At 41.7% G+C, this 16,531-nt stretch overlaps 1 protein-coding gene across 1 annotated transcript; it reads left to right on the plus strand.

Annotated features, from left to right (window-relative positions):
* The first annotated feature begins 1,739 nt into the window (after positions 1–1,739).
* On the plus strand, positions 1,740–15,752 carry igsf8 (immunoglobulin superfamily, member 8). Its single transcript, XM_071493760.1, has 8 exons — positions 1,740–1,903; positions 2,063–2,228; positions 5,775–6,155; positions 7,422–7,883; positions 9,766–9,944; positions 10,589–10,841; positions 11,540–11,998; positions 13,108–15,752. The coding sequence occupies exons 2-8, from the start codon at positions 2,174–2,176 to the stop codon at positions 13,233–13,235; spliced, it is 1,917 nt and encodes a 638-aa protein (XP_071349861.1). The 5' UTR covers positions 1,740–1,903; positions 2,063–2,173; the 3' UTR covers positions 13,236–15,752.
* Positions 15,753–16,531: the final 779 nt, after the last annotated feature.

The following is a 16,531-nucleotide window of genomic DNA, read 5'->3' on the forward strand; positions in this document are numbered from 1 at the left end:
GCTGCCATTTCTCAAATGACATTTAATGAAAATTTTGTTTGATTTCTTATTAGTTTCAGACATGAAATACACTTCAAGATGCAAAAGCCAAGTTAGCATTTTAGGTACCATTCATTTTCATTGTAACTGGATACACCCTTTGACAGAGATGCATTTTTAAATGTGAAAATGAAACTTCATTTGTTTTAATTTAATCACTCATCACACATAGGAAAATAGCAAATGGGTGTTGATTAAATTCCCCTTTCATTTGCAAACCTGACAGGACAGAGGCATTGCTGCAGCTTCACACTGGTTTTCATCATCAGGTGGATGAGGAGCTTTTTTTTTTTTCCTCCATAACTCTTATTCAAGATTTTAAAAAAAGATGAAATCAAATGAAAACAGCCCATGAAAAGAAAACCGGTTAGTGTAACAGAGCTTGTTTTTCTTCTTTCAACTCTCATTAATCATCTTCTGATCCTATGTTACTGCAAAATGATATATCTGATCTGGGTCATACATTCCTTTAGGTTCAGCTCCTAACAATAATAATAATAATAATGGCTCCATGGGGACATCCGCCTCTAAAATGCTGTCAGTTTCTTCTTTAACACTTTTCCAGAACCCTTGAATTATTTGGCAGTGTCAAGAGATATGTGTGTGGTCCCCTATTTATCCACATTTTCTCCACAAAACGTTCTGTCACTTATGAAGAAATGCTAAGAGTTGTGTTAGATTACCTGGTTATTGATTTCCCTTCAAACTCCTTCCATCATTGGCTATTCAATTCAATTCAGTTTTATTTGTATAGCGCCAAATCATAATATGTCAGGTCGAGACTTTACTTTGTTATAGAGAAAAACCCAACAGTTCCCACAAAGAGAAAGCCCTTGGCGACAGGGGGGAGGAAAAACTCCCTTTAAACAGGAAGAAACCTCCAACAGAACCGGGCTCAGGGCGGGCGGCCGTCTGCCTCGACCGGTTGGGTTTAGGAGGAGAAAGGGCGGGTGGGGGGAGGAGAGAGGAGAGAGAGAGAGACCGGGAACAGCTGTATAGGTAATGGTGTTATCAATAATAATGACAGATAACAGTGTAATGTACTAATAACATAGTAATGATGAGTTGTGGTAGATCTGGATCCCGCTGCTCCAGAGGCAGAGAGACCTGCAGAATGAGAACGAAGAAAGAGAGAGAGAGAGAGAGAGAGAGAGAGAGAGAGAGAGAGGAGAAGCACAATCTACGGGGGAGAGAAAGAAAAATACAAAGTTAAAGGCATAAAGTAGTCCAGAGAGAGAGAGAGAGCTATTGATTCCTTTATGACAATTAGCACACAAGCCTTCCCATATATTATCTTATGTAGTGATATTTAGCTCCAGTTCCCATGAGGGTGTCATTTGTGAGCCTCCTGTATTAATGGAATACTTTTAGATAGTTGTGTTACCTCTACTTCTTCCACCACCGCTTATATCAAACTACCTCAATCATCAGCCCCCCCCCCCCCCGGCAGGGTCCTCTCTGCAGGGCGGACCGCATGTGTTTTGCTGTGGCGCCCCCTCCCGGTGTGACGTTGTTTGACCCTCTTTTCAACTCTCTCCATTGTCATTGGTTTAAAATGCCACCGTCGCCTCCCTGACCAATGGCCTCCCATGACCACTTCTTTTTTTTTTTCTCAGAGCCCCTTTTTTTTTTTTTTACATGCATGCTCCTCCCTTTTTTGTTCCCAGCCACTCCTCCTCCTCACACACACACACACACACACACACACCCATACCCTAACCCCCTGTGATGCCAGCCGCTCCGTGACTGGACCTGGACGGCATGTCTGTCGAGGCGGTGTAATCTAAAAAAAAAAAAAAAACAACCACAGATATTATGAAGCGGTCGATGTGTTGACTGAGATGCGACGGCGCATGAAACAAAGGTGATTAAATATGCAGCTCTGCATTTGCATCTCTCCTTCGCACTGACATCGACTCGCTTCGCAGTTAGCCCATGGCGCTAACTCTCCTCTGTGTGATCGCTGCTACATTGATGCACATATATATATTTATATAAAATATCTTTTTTGTTTCCTTTGAAGACGGTCGCTCTCCACGGCGGCGTGAACTATGATCGTCGGCAAACGAGCAGAGGAACACGGAGAGAGAAATCTGACTCAACATAATAATCCATCTGGACATCGGGGGCGAAGATGAGGACCATGATGGCTTCGATGAAAACGACATTATTCGTATTTCTACACTCGGGTGAGTTGCAGCCGCGTCTGTGTTGTACCTGTTTGTTCTGCAGACAATGATTATAGAAGAAGAAGAAGAAAAAACAAACCGCCTCCCCATCTGTCGCATGCATTTGCCTGATTGTTTCTTCATGTCTGCCGGTCATTCATTTGCAGCATGTAGATTTATTATTTTTTTCGCTATTTACACAACACACACTGTTTTATTTCAGCCAGTGTGCAGTTCTGTGCTCATCCATTGGGGCCCTTATCAGCATCTGTCACATCCCTGTGGCCTGCAAGTCTTAGAACCACAATCCCAAGAGCAGGAGTGACTGACAGGCTGGTTCACCATCAAACCAAAAACATGCAGTTTGATGGATGCTGAGCCAGTTGTGTTAAAGAAACAGGTGTTTGCCAATAAAGGGAGTTCCTAGTGTGGCATTCAGGAAGTCCCAAAAGTTTTACCAACAGGGCACTGTAATGGTATTTACGTTATTGTAATCATTTGCTAGTGATACCAAGTTTATTTTATTGCCTCTTGACTCTGGTCGTTTTTTATGCTTTTACCACTTCTTTTATTTTCTCAGTGTGGTCATACTGTGTAGGAATTGTTTCATGTTTCATAGCAAATTCCTATCAACTACTGATGAAATAGAAATAAAGTTTTGAATCCTGAGTACTGAAATAGAGTGAAATTGATTAGAAAAAAGGAAATAGTGCATCACCTGCCAGAAAGGTGGGGCGTTGTCGTAAAATAACCGAACTAATCCAAGGTGCTTCAAAGATTACAGTAAGCGTTTTTTTTTTTTTTTCAGGGTAAATACAGGACACACAACCTCGTTAAAAGACATGGAAGCTGATCTGTAAAACTGAGCTTTGATAGTGACTTGACTCCACATTCTTTAACTTATATTTCAGAGGTATAGTTTAACAGTTTGGACAGACAGAGGATGTATGTTGTTGAATGACGGAGTTTCTAATCCCCTCACATATGAATCATATCTAATAACCAAGCAGACAGGCTTCTTTGAGACAGAATTGTATGGTGGTCCACCATCATGTATCTATTTGTGCCCCCCCCCTTTGTTGCACAGTATATAATCCAGACACTATTGAGCATTGTGACAAGCTGTGGTGTCCCCCAGCCCTATCAGTCCGAGCCCGACGTTAATTAGGACTTGATCCGCTTAAGTCTCCCACTAGTCTCCCATGTCATTATGGGTGTGTTGCTATCGGCCCGTTGCTCGGCCTGTGGGAAAACTCCAGTTGTTTTTAGGTCTGACACACACACACACACAGCCAAGGAGTGCCAAAACACACCCGTCTAGTATTTCTAGTTGTTCAGGTATTTACCAGTTTTGGGTGAAGTAAATGGGTGTGGTAGTTGGTGCACATGTATGTTCAGTGTCAGTTTGTGGGTGTGTTTGTTGAACCTTACGTCAGGATACTCACATGTCATTTGCATTTGGAGATGAAGAGGCTGATGAGGTTATCCCTCAGTTTTTGGCACTGCCTGCAGACTTAAGTCATATATATATATATATATATATATATATATATATATATATATATATCTTCTAATCTTTAACCAAATGTTGTTATGGCCTAAATATCATGTAAAACATGAAAAGATGCAATAAGTTTATTTAGGAGATTGGCTCTCTTTACCCCTCACTGGGGAAATGTGTTTTATTTAATTAAGTTCCAGTTAAACCGCAGTTTTTAACGTACAAAACTTAAGCATCAGACCTTTGTCAGAATGTTTATTCCTGACATTTCCATTGGCCTTCTCTGATAAAAGTGTGGTTTGGTTATCAATTACTAAACATAACACCAGAAAAAGCTATTTTCTTGCTGCAGCTAACATTTGCAGAATACTTTTCTCATCTTAGTGCTTTTCCAAAAAACTGCAAGAACCCCATCACCAGACTTCAAATAGATATATTATAAAGTTTGTGCAGTGGGAAGTGACACTAGTTTGGGCATAAGAGGATGATAATTATTTAGCTCTGTTTCTTTCTGTAGAATTTATGTCATCTCAGATTGGATTTACCACTTTGAAAAAGGAGGAAATTATTTACTTCACACTGTCCTGTTACCTTTCTAAATGCGGTCATTTACCTTTGACTGACTCAGTATCAGCATGTGAATATTTTGGGCAAATACCTTATCACAAGAGGAACAGTAATGGCATGAAAGGTTTCAGTGCCTGGGGCTTTGAAAGGAGGTTTCAGTGTGGAAATACCCCAGGTTGGTCTGATCACATGTCCATTTCAGAGAAATTCAAGGGTAAGTGGGTTTTGACGGCAGACAATGAGGCTCAGTGGAATACACTGATGCTTGAAAGTGAATGCTGGCTGGTCTCAGCCCTGAGGCACTCGCACTGAATATTTTTTGCCCATAACCAGCACACTGAATCTTTGCCATGTTACCAGTCTTCCATTAAACTGTAAAATGACAGGGATAAAATACATTTCAGTTTCCCATTTTGGCTTGAGTGAAGTCTTTTCCCTCAGTTACAGTGTGATTTTGCAGTTTGAAGATATCAGCTTCAGCTCATTCCAATATGACCCATTCAATGACCTTTAGTTTTCTGTGTTTGTATTACTCAACAGCAACATCTTAATGTAATAACACAGCTGCACACAGTAAACCATAAACCTAACTGTGAACAGTTTCATGGAGAAGTGTGACATGGGCAAACTGTTATTTGCAGAAGGTTGAAACTGTTCACAAGTTTGTCCTAATAACTAATAATACATCTCTAATATAATAATATCTCTGTTGCTACATTTGTGAAAGAGATGCTGCTGTTGAGTTGTTCAGATATATATTCAGGGATATGTACGTGCGATTAGTTGATTAATTGATTGGTTGATCGTCAGAAAAAAAAAAGCTGCAACAATTTAAGAAAAAAAAGCCAAACATGACCAGGTTTCATTTTCTGAATTATGGACATTTTGCTGCTTTTCTTTGTCTTATGTGATCGTAATCTGTAAATGCTTCGGTTTTAGACTGATGGCTGGACTGGACATTGTAAATGTATGAAGATATCACCTTAGGCTTTGGAAAATAATAATGGACTTTTTGAAAACTATTTATTTATGACATTTTTATAGACAAAACACTATATTGAGAAAAATAATCCTTGATTGAAGGCTTCATGTGAAATACAGCCAGTATCAGCAAATATTAGTGTAACTGTAACACTTAGTCAGATGACAAAGTAGTTTTGTTGTTTTTCTGTGGACTGCTCCTTCAAATCCCTGCCCTGACAGAAATAATGAGAGACAGAGCGAACAAGTCCACTGAGATGATTGTATTTCAGTCATTAAACATGTCATCGTATTCAGAGGAAGCTGGCTCACCTCCAGCCCTAGTGTTTTTCTGCACAGCTATTTACTGTATTGATTCCCTGTTAGCCAGTCATCAGCTCAGGATATTGATCGGTGAGTCCATGCACCAAACATGCTGCAAGGCTGTGACCCACACAAACTCACATTGTTACCATCCACAATCTTTCCTGCATGGCACGTCTCTCATGCTCTTGTCTCTCTATATTTTCCTTTCACAGTGCTCCAGTATGCTGTGTGTCGCGACGTAACTCTTCCCACTGGACCCCTCTACCGTGTGGCAGGGTTCCCCCTCTCTCTGCCCTGTGCCGTATCAGGATACGAAGGCCCACGCACTCAGGACTTTGAGTGGTTCCTGTACAGGGACGATGCTGGTGGAAGGCAGATGGGAGTAGTGTCCACCAGGGACAAGGGTTTCCCCTATGCTCCGTTCCAGGCCCGGGTGAGGAACGGGGAGGTGAGGGTAGAGAGGGACTCTGGGGACATGGTCCGGCTGGTGATCCAGAGACTCCGGGCTGAAGACCAGGGAAAATACGAGTGCTACACACCCAGCACAGACAGCACCTACCAGGGGAACTACAGTGGCACAGTATCTGTCAAAGGTAAGCTATATATAGAACTTGTGTTGGTCCATGACAGTACTTAAACCCATCTGTGGCTCTCGGCGTCAGGCCCACTGGGTCAGTGCACATGATTTTTATAAAGGAGGAATGCAGTGTCACCCAGTGCAACAGTGTGGCTGGTGGATGTTATTTTTTAGGCAGCAGAGGAAACTATGGCACAGAGTAATAAGAAACATCATACTTGTTAGTGAGACCGGCTCAGTATCAACAGACTGTCCAGATGATCAGCTGACCTCCATTTAAAGCATAGTTTTAAAAAGCTTTTTTTTAGCACCTACGGTTGGGTATCAAACCTTCATTTTTTTTTGGTACAGACGGAAATGTGCTGCAAGCACAGAGTATTAAAACATGTCAGGTATCTTGTCAGATTCAAAATATAGTTTACTTGTTCTTTCATCAGATTTAAATTTTAAAAAATGCACTAATGTAACATACAATATGTTATGTAAGCAGAGTTTTTTCACAGCTGCTTGTGTTTACATATCTTACACTCGAGATCAGCGGCTTCAGTGATGTTATAGAAAACCTGATCATGTTTCTTAAAGGCATCGGAAAAAAAATAGTTTTGGTTTAAGTAACAAATCGCTTGCATTATAGCACCAACGACTATCACAAAATTTCAAACGATTCCCAGCCATTATTGCAACTAGATGACATCATCATAGTTTAGTTGTGATGTGTTCAAGTTCTGTCATGGGGGGACGTTTTTATCAGCACCTTTGCACTATGTCAGCCAGATGATTAACTGCACTGTGTGTTTAACTTGGTACATAACGACATTCCTCTGCTATTATTTATAGTGGCCATCTGGAGTTTGTACTCTTCTTCTCCTCTTTCTGTTTCTCTTTCTCGCTACAAACTTGTTACACTTACTCTAAGATCCATTTGCTCAGACTGTCCAAAATATTCAGGCAATTTTACACCATCCATATGGTTACCAGATTCTCTACTCACCATGTTGTTTGTGTAAAACTACTATATTAGCTGGATGTCAAAGAGTGTGTTATCTTCATAACAGCTTGCTAATCCGCCTTTCTTTAGTGCCCAAAACAAAGGGTGGTAAAAGGCTCGGAGTCACTCTCAGCGACCTTATTTCATGATTCAGTTTTGTGTTCTAAACATAGAAAAGTCTAAACAGCACACAGGCAATAGAAATTAAATTTGGCCCTTTTTCCTCCCATCTGCCCCCCACAGCGGCTTGATGTAATATAATTGTCTGACTGTGTCTTCTTTGTACAACCGCAGTGATCCCTGACACACTCCAGATCAGCTACTCCCGCTCACTCACTGGCCAGCCGGTGCCAGAGGGAGCCGAATTAACACTCACCTGCTCAGCCAGCATCCAGTCGGAGCAGCTCACACATCTGTCCATCACGTTTGGGAAGCGCGGTGGCGGAGAGGGTTCGGCGAGTGGGACTGGAGGGGAGGTCAGCACCGTTCGAGAGATAATCTCCATCGACAAGCTGCTCGGGGTCGTCCCCGGACGGTCGTACAAGAAGCGGTACGATGATGGAGAAATCACGCTGGAGAAGAGGAACGGGGAGGCCGGCCAGGGCGTGTACTTGATGAAGATGAAGGCGGTGCAGCCAGACGACACCGGCTCATATTTCTGTGAGGCCTCGCAGTGGATTCTGGACCCCGATCGATCGTGGCAGAAGATTGCACAGAGGACACTGGATATTGGCAACTTGACTGTTAAGCAACTAGGTCAGTGTGACGTAGAACCCGTGCCAGTGTTTGAGTTGGCATTTGCTAAAACTATGGTAGCGTGTAGCGAGTGCGGAGGTCATACTGTCACAAGCACATTGCACAATAGCTGATTAGTCTGTGCTGTGATTATTGTTGTGATAAAATCTTATTGCAGGCAGTTGGTGACACAGTCACCCACAGCGAGCAGAGAGGACTTTGTGTAATAAAGTTGGCTGCTCTAGTTACAGAGTACATCTTAGACAATAAAACTAAAACATCTCCAGTTTGGTTTCTACTTGTCAGTTCAAGGCTCTTGATTCTTTCTCTGTGGTACCCAAGGAAGTCTGCCTGCACTTGTAGTCCTGTTGAGTGTGTTGGACTCCTTCCAGTTTTCAGATGTTTGTATTCCTTAGAGCTTAACTGAATGTCTAGCTTGCTGGCGGGCTGACTCAGCAGTTTACTGACTGGACGGATAGGCAGCTGATTAAATAACCGGACACACATCAGTATTTAACTTGTTACCTTGTTTGTCGGCTGCTTGGATATAGAAAGTGCTGGGGTTTCTGATTAGCTGCATGGAAGGCTGGATGGACATCTTACTATGAGATGCAGCTAAATATTACTTGCGATATCAGTTAATGTGCCAGTTATTTTCTCAATTAATCAATAAATCCTATAAACAGAAGAACAAAAACAGAAGAGTAGCAAATTTTCCTATTTGAGAATCTGGAAGTATGAAAGGTTTTGCTTGAAAAATGACTTAAACCAGGTACCAGTTAGTTTAATGTCAGCTGGGTAATTGTGGCTCTACCTGCAGCTCTGCCTGCTGCCTGGCTACATGACTGACAAGCTAAACGCTCAGCTCTCTTGTTGATTATCAAGCTGGATTTAATAGGTCGATAGCTGGCTGGCCGGGCAGCTGGATAACTGTCTGTTGCTTTGGCTCAGTTTAAATTCTAAAGCGCTTGCACAGATCTAAAGATTAGGTAATCATTCCTCCCACCTTGGCCTCAAAGACGATGACTATCTTTGTCAGACAGACGTGTCCATCACTAAAAGAACAGCACTGTAGTGTTCAGCAGTTCTCCCTCAGACGCCTACTGGAAAGGGAAGTTAACCCTGTACATACACACTGTGCTTTATTGATGTTTGCTCAGAGGAAGTGCTGTTAATCTTGTTTCTTCCCAGTTTCATCCTTGTGCGGGATATTTTCTTACTTATTGATTAATGTAAGTTATAATATAAATCCTTTTTCAATTAAAAAAAAAACATACTGGTCATTTTTTTTCTCTTCAGCAATTAAATGGAAGCTGAAGTTGAAGGATTAGGGCTCATCAATGCTTGCATTGTTTCCCACAAACACCCACTGACAAACACTACTTAGTTCTGTATTTTCTGTTGTCTGACTAATGCAATGGTCTGACATGTCTGCTTTTGTTTACATACATAATGTGTCTATTATTTAGCAGATCTGAGTTTAGAGAAGTGTTGTGGTTAAATGAGGCTTTGCACACACAATGGATCAGTGTTGATATATATCTTGTAATTATACCAGGGTATTAATAACATTTTCAATTCATTTAAAAGAGTTGCACATACTCATTGGATCTGTGTTGTTCTACTGTTATACTTAATTTATATGTCTGAATACAACACAGGAACTTCCTCTTTTATGTAGAAGGAAGTGGAAATGTCTGATGTTTCAGGCTTTTTTGCTCAGAGGAGGTGGTAATCCATTGTATCCTGGCCACAGAAATGATACTCACAGTGCTGTAAACCACATCCTGTAAAGATTTGTACCGTCATGGTCTAAGTGCTGGTTTGAGGCTTTTCACCAAGGAGGATTTCTGGTACTTACACTTTTATTAAGCTCTCTCCCTCCATCTCTTCCTCTCCCCAGCGGAGTCTCTCAGTGTAACTTCCTCACCCAAAGGAGAGGTGACCCTGCAGGTGGGTTCCCCTCTCATCCTGACCTGTGAGGTATTGGGGCTGCAGTCTGAAGTAAACTCGGGCCTGCTGGTTCAGTGGATGAAGAGGGGATCCGTAAGCAGTAATGAAGTTGGTACCGGGGGAGTGGAGGTACAGTCAATCAGTCAGTTTACCTTTCAAGAGTCTGCACAAAATAGAAAAACGTGGAGATGTTTGTTTTGCGCCTGCACACTGTTAGTGGAATATGAATGTACGCATCTGAGGTAGACATACAGTACATTTGTCTTAAAACATCATCATGTTACATGTTAGTTTTTCATGTTTGTTCTCTGTATTTATCAGTGCAATCCGAGAATCATCTTGCAGGGGCATGAAACTTAATATGATTTATAGAGAAATAATAGATAGAAATCGACACTGAATGTGATTGGTAATTGCAGCCACAGATAGGTAATCCATCAGTAATCCATCAGTAATCCATTGTGTGGTACTTTTACTTAAGTAAAGGGTCTGAATACTCCTTCCACCACTAGAAGTCACAATAACACAAACAAAATAAGCAACAGTACACCAGCAACTCCTGTGTTCTGTCAGGTAAAATTACTGTTTTTGTCAGTGGAGTCTGGTGGTTTTGTACAGAGCGATATTAACAGCTGTTATATCTCTGGTTTAACAAAACAAATCTCATTATTGGAACAACAATGTCTATCTCTGTAGGAATCCTATCTATCCTATCTAAGACACTTATAATAATAATGTTTTATTTATTTGTTACACTTTTATTTTATGTTAAGGTGGAGGTGGCACGGATGAGCACAGAGGGTGTTGTGAGCTGGGGGGACGACCTCAGCAGAGCTAGTGGAGGCTCAATGGAGAAAGTGGCACAGGGGAGGTACTCTCTGAAGCTGTTCTCGGCCCGGCCCTCTGACACAGGGGTGTATCGGTGTGTGGTGAGTGTGTACGCTGGAAGGACAAACCCTGTCCCGTCTACGCCTGCAACACTCACCCAGAGGTCAGAGGGAGTCACCGTCAACCTGAAGACCAAAGGTGAGAGGCGCTCCTCATGTTCTCATTCACACAGGCTTCATTTCTATCTGTGACTGTACATGTAGTTTTAACAGGCCAACAAGTATTTGTACTTGAAAAAAAAAAAAAAAGGAAAACTGCAAACTACAGTTCTTGGATCTCACGCTTCAAGTGTTTTCTTTCCACTGCTGATTGCGTTTTCTGTTCAGGCACTGCTGTATTGTTAAATTCTGAGAAAGGATTTAAAATTTTGGATTCACTGAGTGTTTTGGTGGCTTAGGGATCTGGGCTTTGGGCCACTTGGCTGCAATGTGCTGGTTTCAAGTCTGCAACAGGACCTCCAAAACCGATCTGTCTCCTAGTCTCTTATAAATTTGTTTTAAAAGAAATTGTAAAACATTCGTAGCTGCCCCCAAAAATCTTCATTGTATGACTTGTTCTACTTTATATTGTATGAACAATGGGTTAGTTATGTGTTAGTGTTGTGATTGTTTAGCTGGAGCGTAGACGACCAAAACTTGAAACTGTGGTTTGATTCTTTTCAAATTCCACAGAAATGAATGTTTGCGAAACTTAACTCTGATCACCTTATTAAGATAATTGCTATGAATGTAAAACATCTGTGTTACCAATGATGAAAATCACACATTTCTGTTTTGCTCTTAAACTGACAAATATTTGCATCTATATGACCCTCTATAAACCTCTTCCTTTCTCAGATGTGCTGGTTTCAGCTGTGGCTCAGCTCCCTCGAGGACCCCTGTTAAAAAGAGGCAGCACCATCACCCTCCTCTGCAACGCCACCGTGACAACTACAGGCCCCGCCCAGGCTCAGGTGCACTGGCTGCGGTGGCCAATCCCTGAACCGGTTAACAAGAAGGGAGAGAGTCCAGCATCTGATGTCTCTCCTCTAGATCCCCCTGCTGTAGTCAAGCCCACACTGATAGCTGCTCTCATGTACAACGGCGTTGCAAATATCTACATCAACAGTAGCGAGCTTAGCATCGACCGCCTGTCAGCTGTCAGCTACAGACTGAGGGTCCACACCGCAACTATGGATGATCAGGGCATGTATGCGTGTCATGCCGAGGCATGGGGTCAGGACCCGCATGGAGGCTGGTACAACACGGGGGTCAAAGCAGAGTCGAATGCAGTGACCGTTTACCTGTACGCCAGAGGTAAGTGTGTCCCACTGGGTTTGTTTTTTTTTTTGTTTTTTTGTAATAATCATAGATTTAGGGTAAAAAAGTGAGCGGCTACAAAAAGACCTTATTTATTAAAGCGTTCATTGACTGTTTGGGGATCGAGCTGGCAGATCGAACAGGGGGGTCACGCTGGAAACCTTTGGTCAGTAAATATCACTCGAAAATTCCCAGCATTCACTCTTGACCTTGAATGGTGTCTGCGCATTTTAAGCAGATTGATTCTTCTCCTTCACTTGCAGATTGCAGATCATAGTTCCTCTAGATTAGCATTTCAAATATTTAGATATGTACGTCATCTCACTTGTTCCTCTCCTGAGTAACTTTGGCTTGACTTTGAAAAATGACTGAAATGATTCATCCATTTGATTGATTCAGCTCCACTTGAGAGTTCATGTCTTTGAGGTTTTTATCGTCAGCTTATATCGGTATGAATATGTGGCTAGATAACATCTTGAATGGAGCTTGTGTGGACAAGAATGGAAGTTGTGTTTTGCTGCTAGAGGAGATTATACATTAATCTGGCCACATGTGTATCTGCTACATCTGGAGGTGGTTTGGGTGAAATGATCTTCAGTGCATCTAAGGTACATTCTTATTTTCATGAAAATGCCACTGCAGTTTAAATATCCAAATATGCATGAAATATTTGTCAAAAGTTAGTTGTCGACCTTTTTGCTGCTCAAACATAGAGTCCACGGGTCTGGATCCCAGACAGAGGCTAAATGGACTGCTCTAGATAACTGAATCACTGGGGCAAACTGTGCCTTTATCCAACAGCACAGTCCATTAACTTGATGGTCATTAGTGTGTGTGTGTGTGTGTGTGTGTGTGTGAGTGTGTGTGTGTGTGTGTGTGTGTGAGTGTGTGTGTGTGCTGTCTGTATTAATTTCAACCAAACTAATCAATTTACCTGAGGGCAACATTTTTGACCTTTACTCATCTGAAATTATATTATGAGTGCAGGGTCGTGCAGGTCTATTAAATCAAAATTTTAACTTCTCCTGTTGCATTTTCCTCATTTAAAGGAAAATAATAGTAATTAGCAGTTGTTCTGCTGTCTTTACCTCCTCTTATTCCCCCAGCTGCTGACCTCCTCCTCATCCCTTTGGTTATCGGAGTCTCCTCTGCGTTGTTCGTAGGCATTGTCATCATCGGAGCGGTGACCTGCTGCTTCATGAGGCGCCTGGCGAGGCAGCGTGCTCGAAAATAGGCATCTGCTGTTACTGTCTGTCCCAAATCTGATTGGTCATGAAGAGGCACAGAGAGACGATGCTCAGAACATTATTAAAGAAAAGGCCAAGAAACAACTTGAAAAAAAGACATTGCCACCTTGTTAAGTTGATTGTGTGTGTTCTGACCTACCTGTTTAACAATCAATGCCAAAAGAGTCTGTTTTGTATTCTCTTGTATTTTTATAGCCAAACCTTCTCTGAAAAACAGTATATTTTAGTGATTGCTGCATCACACACCAGTAAGTGTAATATCCCAGATTTTTGGAGGCATCACCAAAGCCACAACTCTCCATTCGGCGAGTGGGCGAAGACCTAAAATGTTTTGAAATATGTTTCCATGTTAGTCTTACCTAGCTTTTGAATGATCCCATCTTATCTTTCTGTTTTTAACTGGAAAAAGGGTCAAAAACCAGAGGCAATATGTTTTGTGACATGTTCAAAAGTAAAGAAGACACTGCGGGTTTGTTTTGAGTCTCACTCAGACGTTGGGGGTTGATTGTCACAGTACGATGCTACCGAATGCTACTCAGATAATGGTACTAGTTTCATACAAAACAAAGAAAATTCTATTTCCACAAACTGTCGATACAGTTCCGGCTGTTACTTCCTGAAACTGCATGTTTTTCCTTTTAATACAAAAACCAACAATGTCTAAATATACATGCATGGTTGAGCCTCTAGCACTGCCACTGACAGCCAGTCACATGAATGATGATGGGAGCAGTTCAGCCTCCAGAAACTCAATAAGAGCAGGGACCTTCCACTGCCTGCAGTCCAGCACCAGTCTGCATGTAAACAAAGTCTCTGTCTGTTACTTAATAAGGAAGGCGCTGGCCGGAGACTGTCTGATGCCAAGACCAATTGAGTACCAATTCTAAACACAGGCATTCCTCGCCTGCGAGGCATCACGCTGTGGTGAGTTTTCTATACGGACTTGTATAGATTTGACAAAGAGAGGTGGAAGAGATGTCCATTATGCACTGACTGAAATATGTAAATACTCTATGGAGTTTAGCTGTTTTATTTTTCTTAATGTAAGTAAGAGTATGCTGTAGCGCCATGTTTGTCTTTGACAAAGCACCTGTGTTTAACATTCTGCAGCAGTCTGCTCTTTTGAAGCACTTGGGACTAAAATGGGACTGGGACCAAAGCCCCTCGGTATCCTTCTTTCACTTGATTTTCTTCCAGCTGAAAAGTCATTTCTTTGCTGTACTTTTGAGTGTTCTCTCTGCTTTCTTTTTGTGCAAATTATTGGTTCCTCTGCTCTTGTCAGGTGACTGAGATACAAAAACAGTACTGTGAAAAAGAATTCCTCGTTTGTAACGGAGTGACAGGAAAACTGTTGTGTTTCACGCTGCTTAGGAAACTTTCACCCTGAAGTGAAAATTTCTTAAGCACAGCAGTCATATGACCAGATAGTTAAGTGAAGTCTCACTATAGTCGTCATCGTAGCGATCATGTGGTTCAGGCCACACATTTCTGCTGCCAAGGCCTATTATGACTGTAGCCCCTGCTGCTAGCCCGCAGAAATCTGTTGGACAGATTTACTGTGTCTGCGCACTTAAAATGAGTGAAATCTATCCTCCTCTTCCTGTTGAAAGTAACACTTAAGTAAAGTTTGGTCATGCAAGTGTGGCCAAATTGTGTGATTTAAGGTTAGATACATGTTCGTGGAAAGGAGGAGGAAAGTAAAATTTGTTGTTATCCAGCTTGCGGCTCTCTTGTTGAAATAATTTCAGGTCCTTTTTTTTTTTTTTTTTTGCACTGAGCTTTACTTCGCCGTCTCAGTGTCTCTTTACTGTCTGTCTCTGTCTCCTGGTTGGTTTTCGATGTGAGAGTCCCTGTAAATCTGCCCTGTCCTCTCTAACCTGTGCGCCCTAAACCCTGATTATAAATGTTGTTCACTAACATTAGGGAATAAAATCACAGCTCTGCTTGCTTCCTGAGCCACTTTGTTCCAGATCAACTACTCAAAGCTGATTTTTTATTTTTCTCTTCTCCCCAACATACCCACCCCTCTACATGATTACACACGCACACACAGATGCACGTGCTCTCAGCAGCAGCAGCAGGACAGTCCTGGCTGCCTGGCATTTCAGATGAAAGTGAATGAGTATCTGCGTGTTCTTCTCTAATCCCTGTTTATGGCTGCAGTGTGTCCTGCTGCCCTTCCCCCTCTCTCAGTGTGTCTGTCAGAGTCGGCGTGGCTCTGTTCCCTGCGAATTACAGCCAGTTGTAAGAAGCGTAACACATAGCATGCAAAGTTCCAAAACTGTCTAAGTTGTGCTTTTGTTTAAAGATGTGTTAAACCCTCTCTTGAAGGTGTTATGTTTTGTTTGGATCGTTTACTCATGCTCAAATACCACTGCTCCTGAATGCATTTTGCTGCCGCTGAAATGTATAAAGGCGGGTCATTGCTCAGTTTGTTTCTTATGGTGCTTTGGTAAACCTGCCAGTTGATAAAACCAATAAACCACTCTGGATTTATAATGTCACTCTAGTTTTATTTGTTCCTTCAATCTGAAAATGTTCATGTCAGAAGCCACTGGAGACATTTCGAGGTATTGCAGGACATTCTGCGGGGAGGAAAATAATCCAATCTGTCTGAAGAAGTGTTCATGTGCTAGTTGAGCATATTTTCCATCTATATTGAATGAAAAAGCCTAAATATTTCTTGTGGTTGCTGCAATCCCCAAGTCAGGAGCAGCCAAGCAGAGGCTTGTATTTCAGCTCAAACTGACTCTCAGCACTTTGTGATGCAGACAACATGAAACATTTTGTCTCATGTGGTTACAGAGTAAGGTTTACGTTTCTTTGACAATTTAAAAACTATTATATTTATTGATCAATATTTAATGAATATATTTTACATGGCTCATGCTGAGTTGAGAAATTCCTGATGACATAAAACAAAACAAAACAAAAAAAAGATCTCATCCAGAACAGAAACACTGGTTTAAACTGCACTTTCATGTGTCAGGGAGTGTTGCACAGGCAGCATCTCCTACTCAGTATCTCATGACAGCTTTCATTGCATTCATTTATTGTGTAATTGGTCCATTTATCAAGTCATTTAGACTGCAACACAGATGCAGACTCAATTAACAAATGATTGAAAACACCCTTTCTTCCATTAGTTAATCCACCAGCCATTTTTAAATCTGTTGTTGGATGATTCAGTTTCATTTCATTCTGTAGCTGAAATCCACCCATACGAAGGCTCATCAATAAAACACTTGCGAAGCTAAATTAAAACTGCAATAATCAATGTTTT

This window comes from Trachinotus anak, unplaced genomic scaffold (assembly GCF_046630095.1).
Source record: "Trachinotus anak isolate AG129_WGS33_773 ecotype Australia unplaced genomic scaffold, CSIRO_AGI_Tana_v1 ptg000013l, whole genome shotgun sequence".
In the NCBI taxonomy this organism is placed as follows: domain Eukaryota; kingdom Metazoa; phylum Chordata; class Actinopteri; order Carangiformes; family Carangidae; genus Trachinotus; species Trachinotus anak.

Bases quoted from the DNA above. Each gene is read 5' to 3' on its own strand.
- igsf8 (XM_071493760.1), top strand. From the start codon at position 2,174: ATGAGGACCATGATGGCTTCGATGAAAACGACATTATTCGTATTTCTA. The intron at 6,156-7,421 runs GTAAGCTATATA...GTACAACCGCAG, and splicing joins TGGCACAGTATCTGTCAAAG to TGATCCCTGACACACTCCAG. The intron at 11,999-13,107 runs GTAAGTGTGTCC...TTATTCCCCCAG, and splicing joins CGTTTACCTGTACGCCAGAG to CTGCTGACCTCCTCCTCATC.